We start from the raw sequence: 7,780 nt of genomic DNA, 5'->3' as shown, positions 1-7,780 counted from the left end.
AACTCAGGATGCTGGTAACAAAAAAAAACAGTACATCGCTGAACAAACCAAAAGGGTTTGCAAAAACCAAGAAAGGAGAAAATGTACCGGTAAATCGCCAACAAATAGGACAAGAGAATCCAAAACACGAGAATACAAACCGAGACTACACAGTAATGACAAAATGGAAGAGAAACACAATGAACTAGGTGGCAAAACTATGAGGCAAAAATCGAAGCACTTGGGAACAGAGTCCAGAGCAAGTTTTAAGAATCCAACAGCCAATTGTTGGCGTGGCAGAGTCTTTGAAGGCATTTGATAACGAAACATGATTAATGACAGTTACGGTTCACGAGGAAAGCCCTCCTATTCCCGCTACTGATGACAAACAGCATCATGACAAGTACAGCTGCAAAAAACTATGAATTTATTTATATTGCAGGTGACGAAGATCACATTTGCACTATAGCAGAGGAATATGAGCGAAAGAAATCAGAAAAAAAGAAGCAGGATGGTCAAAGAGAAAGAAAGAAGGGAAATAAGAAGAAAGAAAGAAAGAAGAAAAATCATACGGCAGAGACTCATGAGGAGCTGGTGGATGGATCAGATAGGAAAGAAAAAAGCAAGCGGAGGAGAGGAAACAGTGATGAAAATAAATCCTCAAAGGAGAGTGAGAAGGAAGACAAAGAAAAGGCAGCAAAGAAGAAGAACCTTAAGACTAAACTAATAAAAGAAAAGGTGCAGAAGGTGAGGGGAGCTGAGGATGAAAATGTCAAAGGGAAAAAGAAACATGAAGGAGCCCAAAAGGGACAGACAAAACAGAATGTTTGTAAACTTGAGAAGGAGAAGGAGGTAAAGATGAAAAAGCACAAGGAAGTAATTGTAACAAGGTAAATCATTTCCAGTTTGTGTGTGTGTGTACTCAAGGTTCATACGTGAACAAACAAATAATTACATCTCAGTTCAGAGCAGGAGACAAATGAGGAAGACAACAGTGAGGATGAGGACAGCGATGAGGAAGAGATGAGGCCAGAGTCTCTGACAGCAGAGGAGCTCCAGGAGCTAAAAGAGGAAGTGGATGAGAGGAAGAAATTGATCCAGAGTCTCCGGAGCAAGTCGTGGTCGATGAAAAAGAAGCTGTTCATCTTACGGTAACCTCTTCAGAGTAGTCACAGGTCGATCTATTGACTTTCATGAATCTGGAGTGAAGTCATTTTCTTACTTGCAGGGAGTCTCAGGAGTTTGTGGAGAACTATGAGGGGGCTTTGGGCAAAGGAAAGGGTAGAAAGCTCTACGCATTCAAGGTCATGATGACCAAGGTAAGAGCACAGTGGCTGTTAAATGACTGAAATACCATTTGAATGTTCATTTACTCAACATCTTTGTAAACTCATCATATTTAACACAACCCTGGTATTGCATCCTCTTGGATCTTCATCTGCTTGTAAGAAACGAGTTGTAGAATACATTCCAGTATTGAGGTGATCTTCTCATTGCTGTATTTTCATTTTTAGAATCATTCAGAAACTATTATGGCTACTGTTTATTTATTGATGATCCAAATCAAGATGTCTTCAGGTGTCTTCCACCTGTCTTAGCCTTTGTTTTTGTTTTTTTGCCTCTAATTCGAGACATGGATGAAGTTTCAACGGGACTTTGAAAACTTCAAAACTGCTTGCATCCCATGGGAAATGAAAATAAAAGAGATTGAAAGTAAGCTTAAAGTCACACCCGAGTCTTTTAACCTAACAGTGGTTGCAGTGCATTTGCGGCCTTGAAGTGAGTATGATGGTAACAGCGATTTGTTTTTTCACATCACAGGTCACTTTGGCTCTTCTGTTGCCTCTTATTTTATCTTCCTCAGGTGGATGTATGGCATCAACATGATCTTGTTTGGGCTCACTTTTGGTCTGGTCATGGTGCCAGAGGTTTGTTGCTTTGAGGGTTCCCCTGTATGTGTTTGCGTTTTCTTTTACCCGTCGCTGTTCACTCTATTTTTGTAACTTAGGCATTAATGGGGCGGCCTTATGGCAGCATCCCAAGAAAGACGGTCCCGAGAGCTGAGGAAGGGAGTGCCATGGACTTTGCTGTTTTGTGGGACTTTGGGGTCAGTTTATGTATATGTCACATAATGTCAATTTTACTTGCTCTTGTGGATTAAAACATGTTTCTACAGGGTTATGCTCAGTATTCTGTCCTCTTCTATGGTTACTACAATGACCAGCGTGCCATTGGCTGGCTCAAGTTTCGCATGCCTCTGTCTTATTTCCTGGTTGGAGTGGGAACAGTGGCCTACAGCTATATGGTGGTCATTAGAACGTGAGTTTATCCCTACTGTACGTAGAGTATGCTACTTCATGTAATGATCATCGTGGCTATGTCTTGTCTTTGATAAAAGGATGGCCCGTAATTCCAATGAGACCGGTGTCGGAGATGATAACAGCTTTAATTTCAGCTGGAAGATTTTCACAAGTTGGGACTACCTGATTGGGAACGCCGAAACTGCAGATAATAAATTTGCCTCAATCACCACCAGCTTCAAGGTCAAGGCAGACGCGTTGGTGTTGATGTTTGCGTGCATGTAATAGCTTGGAGAGATTAACAACTACCTTGAGTATCCCTCCTGCTGCCTGACCAGGAAGCCATCTTGGAAGAGCAAGTGAGCCATAAGGATGATAACATCCATCTGACCCGCTTCCTGCGAGTGTTGGCCAATTTCCTGGTGTTGTGCTGCCTAGCAGGAAGTGGATACCTCATTTACTTTGTTGTGCGGCGCTCTCAGAAGTTTGCTTTGGATGGACTGGAAAATCATTCCTGGTGGGAAAGGAATGAGGTACAAATAAAAGAGTTGACCACGGAATGAATGATTGAGATATGGTCTGCTTTTTTGTTTGCATATACTCCCTGGTCACAGACACGCAAGTGTTTCGCAACCTTTTTTGACTTGTGTACCCCTGAACCTTTTTGTCATGCCATGAGTACCCGCTCACAACATGTTGATGATTCTCCAAAAGTAGAATGTAACACAACTATTAAATCAAATCATTTTATTTTTACGTTACATGCTCATTCTTAATTTGAGCATGCAATTCTTTGCCATTATCAGTTTTCTAAACCTCAAATAAACATAAAAAATAAATATCTAGCCATGTCAATAAATAAGCAACATGAAGAAATAACAGGAATCAAAACAAAGAAAAAAATACTTTTGTCAAGTGTAACTCATAACATTCAACCCCCCCCCCCCCAAAAAAAAAACAATACCTCTGGGGCTTCTTTAAACCAAATCCCCTCAAAACAGGCTTTTAAACTTCAGGGATAAATACTGCACAAGAACAAAGTTCAGACCCACTGTCACAGTTTTACTTATTTACATTTCACCAGCCATCTGAGCTTTAATAAGATATGAGCGGACACAAGACACGACTGTTGTGATTTTGGCATTGTTTTGCCACAGTTTATTGATCTTGGAAATGCAATATTAAAGTTTTCACCTACCCCCTGCAATGTGCTCACGTACCACTCGGATACACCTGCCCATGGTTGGGAAGCACTGCATTACAGCAATAGGTTCACATACACAATATCAATATCCAATCCTATGATAATATCGGAATGTTTTTGTTCATGCCTGAAGCTGTAAATTCAAACGATCACGCTGTCACAAACCACTACCAATATAGCCATTGTGAAATACTCATCGTGCATTGTGCAATACTCATACTCATTCAAAATCAAGCATTAAAATTGTAACTTGACTGCATTTCTGATGTATGTATTAGTAGTGTACATGCTTGAAAAGCAAAGTAGCAACACTAAAGATTTTGCAGTCTCCTTAAATCTGTCTTGTATAACATTTGGTTGATTTAGTCCTCTGAATATGTCCACCTCCAGAGGGCATCACTGATTATATAACAGGAGGTGTTTTTGTATTTGTTTTCAGGTAAATATGGTCATGTCATTACTGGGGATGTTTTGCCCCATGCTGTTTGACATCATTAGCACCCTGGAGAACTATCACCCTCGAGTCGCTCTGCAATGGCAGCTGGGGCGAATCTTTGCCCTCTTCTTGGGAAACCTTTACACGTTCATCATTGCACTCATGGATGAGATCAACCTAAAAGTGAGGATTGTAATGTGTACATGATAGGCATGTTATTAAACTGTCAACTCAAGAGTGTGCATGTGTTTCAGAGGGAAGAGGAAAAAATGGTAAAATTGAATATAACGCCGTGGGAAGCAAGTTTTTACAACGTCACTCTATCAGGAAACTGTACTGCGCCACCTGCTGTTCATCCTGCCGAAGTGCCTCGCGGTCCCTGCTGGGAGACCATGGTTGGGCAGGTTAGACAGTGTACTGTATGTACACTTACCATCACATGGGAGCAGTCAGAAAATTATCTCTCGCATAGCCACAAGCTAAAGGGACCCAGTGCCTTTAAGTGCCTTTCGATGATCGTTTTGCTCATACATAGACATCAACTGCTCAACACGTTATGCATGAGTACCTTGTATGTACAAGGGAAATTTTCCTCCTAGGCATACTAAGAAACAGAAACAGAGCATGTTCCTTTGCAGGAGTTTGTGCGGCTCATCATATCTGACACCATAACAACCTACGCCACACTGTTTATTGGTGATTTTATGAGAGCTGTGCTTGTTCGTTTTCTCAACTACTGCTGGTGCTGGGACTTGGAGGGCGGATTTGTAAGTCAGCAGTTTCTAACCACCTCCTGAAAATGTCAACAGAGGCTCTGAAAATATGTGTCAGGAGACTATTTTGTTCATCTTCTGTTTCCCCTGCACTTTCTGAAAGCCATCATACTCTGAGTTTGATGTCAGCGGTAATGTCCTTGGCTTGATCTTCAATCAAGGAATGATATGGTAAGAGAGTGTTTTTCTTTCTTTTTTTCCTAATAAAAAAGGGAACTGCAAGTGAAAAGATAAAATCCAGAAGTTCACGTTCAAAAGCACAGAGTAATGACTGCAATATTTCTATGCAGTTCTGTATTCCTCTGTGACACGATCATATTCAGTTCCATCCCATCCCATCCCATCCCATCCCATCCCATTCTATCCATGTCAATGCCATCCAACCCGGAGTCCACGTCAAAGCACATTGCAGAACGCTAAATTGTCCGGCAACCCTAATGAGGAAAATGAAATGGATGGATGCATGGATGGATGGATGTCCAATCCCATTCCATCACATCCCATTCCATTTGATTCCAAACGATACTGTCCCATCCTGCTCTACTCCAGGGGTGTCAAACTCAGGTCCTGGAGGGCCACTGTCCTGCAAGCTCTGCGGAAGCCTGACATTGAACCTGTTCATTTGAATCAGGTGTGTTGCAACAGGGAGACCTGGAAAACATGTAGGACAGCGGCCCTCCAGGACCTGAGTTTGACACCCCTGATCTAGTCCCATCCTGGCATTCCATTTATCCTGTCATGCATCACAATATTCGATAAATATTCCCCTGTCAGTGTGTACATCATGCTTTTTTTTGCAGGATGGGTGCCTTCTATGCTCCCTGCCTGCCTGCCCTGAATGTCCTCCGCCTCCATGTGTCCATGTACCTTCAGTGTTGGGCTGTCATGTGCTGTAATGTGCCACAGGAAAGAGTCTTCAAGGCCTCTCGCTCCAACAACTTCTACATGGCCATGTTACTGGTCATTCTCTTCCTCTCTACCCTACCTGCAATGTACACCATTGTCACAATCCCTCCATCCTTTGATTGTGGACCATTCAGGTAATGAATGCGTCCAGTTTAAAATGGGGGTCATGGGTATTCATTCACTTTTTCTTTCTTCATAGTGGCAAGAATCGTATGTTCGATATAATCCATGAGACTCTAGAGTCAGACTTCCCAGCCTGGTTTGGAAAAGTGTTCAGCTATGCCTCAAATCCTGGACTTGTCCTCCCCTTCATGTTGTTGATGGTGTGAGTAGAATTGATAAAAAGTCTTGTACATACAGTAAAATGTGTGATGCATGACTTTCATGTCTTACCAAGGGGTAAACTACATAATGACAAATCTGGTTGAGTAGACTTAACTTCACTTGTTCTTAGTTTTGCATTATCAGTGTGTGGATCAGCCAGCAGTTACAGTATTTTTTCCTTAGCATAAACCAATATTATGTTGTGAAAGGGCTAATAAATCAACAATGTAATATGAATTTTTAGATAGAAATACACTGTACAGGAAATAATAATCCATCACTCTATTTTATAGGCTGGCCATTTATTACCTGCAGTCCACATCCAAAACCTTCAAAGAAGCAAATGTTGAACTGAAGAAAAAACTACAAATGGTAAATTTGTTTTTTCCTCCCCACCAGAATTGTGGACGATAATACTTTAGCAGAGTGAAATATTGGTTAACGTGTAGCGCACAGTTGAGAGATCTTGGATTTGAATATTAGCTCGAGGTTGTTTGTTGTGGTGTTTGAATATTCTTCATGTGCTGAGGTGGGTATTCTCCATACAAGTTATATGACGCACGCCCACATTCCAAACACTGTACATGCATGTTAGACTAATTGAAGAGTCTAAATTGTCCTGATGTATAAATGTGAGTGGTTCTTAATCTATACGTGCCCTGGTGACTGGTCCAGAATGTATACTCTTGTGCAACAGTTAATTAGAAAATGGATGGCTGGAAGGATAAAATGCACCTTCCATGTAGCATACACAATCGCACAACAAAAACAAGCTGACTTTAATAGGTATTGATTTTCATACTGTAATTGGGAACCTTTTGGGCCAAATGTGATGTAAGTGTTTCCGAGCAATTTTTAGTACACTTATGCAGAAATGCAATATAGGAGCGATGATGCAAAGTAGTTGTACTTGTGGCAGGTAACCAGCAGATAGCAGCAAAATGAAGACGCGGTCCTGTATTGGATCAGAATTAGAGAGATTTAATTCATTAATTGTATTATGATGTATTTCACATTGTCAGCATGAAATTCGTGGTTCTTATGATATTTGTGTTTTTGATTTAAGCAAAACGAAGAAAACAAGAGAAAGAACAAGCAAGCTGCATCTGAGGCTGCAGAAAAACAAAAGAAGAAAAAAGCTTTGCTGCAAGACCATTAAAGTGAGAAGATACTTGAATCAACAATAATAATCATAAAAAAATGCTGCTAATATTTTATTTTCACATGAATTACAGGTTGTTGGATTTCAATATTTGGTGGTCGATTAAGGATTCCTCCTCCTCCTGTTTAGATGGGAAAGAAAACCACGTTCGAGCTCAGAAATCACATTGTGGCAAATATGCTGTCAGAGACAAAGAACCTCTGCCCCATGATGTTATCACCACAGCAACAAGTTCTAGGTACCTGCCCAGTTCCCCTCAGCAAAGTGATCGGGAAATGCACAGCGTGTCAAGGCTTACAGAGACACTATGTGAGTGAGTATGAATTAAAAAAAAAAAGCACTTTACTGTAAAGTCATTTTCAGAAGTGTGTGATACAAAATTTTGTAGCCTACTCCATGGGTGTTTGGACACATTTTCATGCTAAAGGATTTCTCTGGTCTGGTCAGAAGTCAAACTTAACCAATAAAATGAATTTAGTGATTCAAGAGATCAGAAGAGTATACTATTGACTAACATTAACATTATAATAATGTAACAATTCATCTGCAGCATGGACAACTGTATTCCTTTTCTGTGATGGCTGATCTTGTTTTGCCACTCATCAATAACGTTAATAAACTCTTCAAACCTTGGCTCTATTCTACTTTGTACAAGATAAGATAAGAAAACCTTTATTTATCTCACAATGGAGAAAT

General features: G+C 40.6%; 1 protein-coding gene across 1 annotated transcript; it reads left to right on the top strand.

Moving 5' to 3' along the window:
- Window positions 1–397: 397 nt before the first annotated feature.
- On the top strand, window positions 398–7,276 carry tmc1 (transmembrane channel-like 1). Its single transcript, XM_052067514.1, is given in 17 exon segments — window positions 398–869; window positions 942–1,130; window positions 1,208–1,298; window positions 1,611–1,692; window positions 1,801–1,907; window positions 1,988–2,298; window positions 2,378–2,522; window positions 2,618–2,812; window positions 3,923–4,102; window positions 4,174–4,323; window positions 4,558–4,686; window positions 4,796–4,863; window positions 5,493–5,732; window positions 5,798–5,923; window positions 6,216–6,294; window positions 6,989–7,082; window positions 7,158–7,276. Coding segments are annotated over 16 exon segments (2,217 nt in total). The 5' UTR covers window positions 398–837; the 3' UTR covers window position 7,082; window positions 7,158–7,276.
- Window positions 7,277–7,780: the final 504 nt, after the last annotated feature.

The sequence above is a fragment of the Hippocampus zosterae genome, chromosome 6 (genome assembly GCF_025434085.1).
Source record: "Hippocampus zosterae strain Florida chromosome 6, ASM2543408v3, whole genome shotgun sequence".
In the NCBI taxonomy this organism is placed as follows: Eukaryota; Metazoa; Chordata; class Actinopteri; order Syngnathiformes; family Syngnathidae; genus Hippocampus; species Hippocampus zosterae.
The sequence above is the reverse complement of the archived record's forward strand: the minus strand, read 5'-3'. Positions and strand labels throughout refer to the sequence as shown.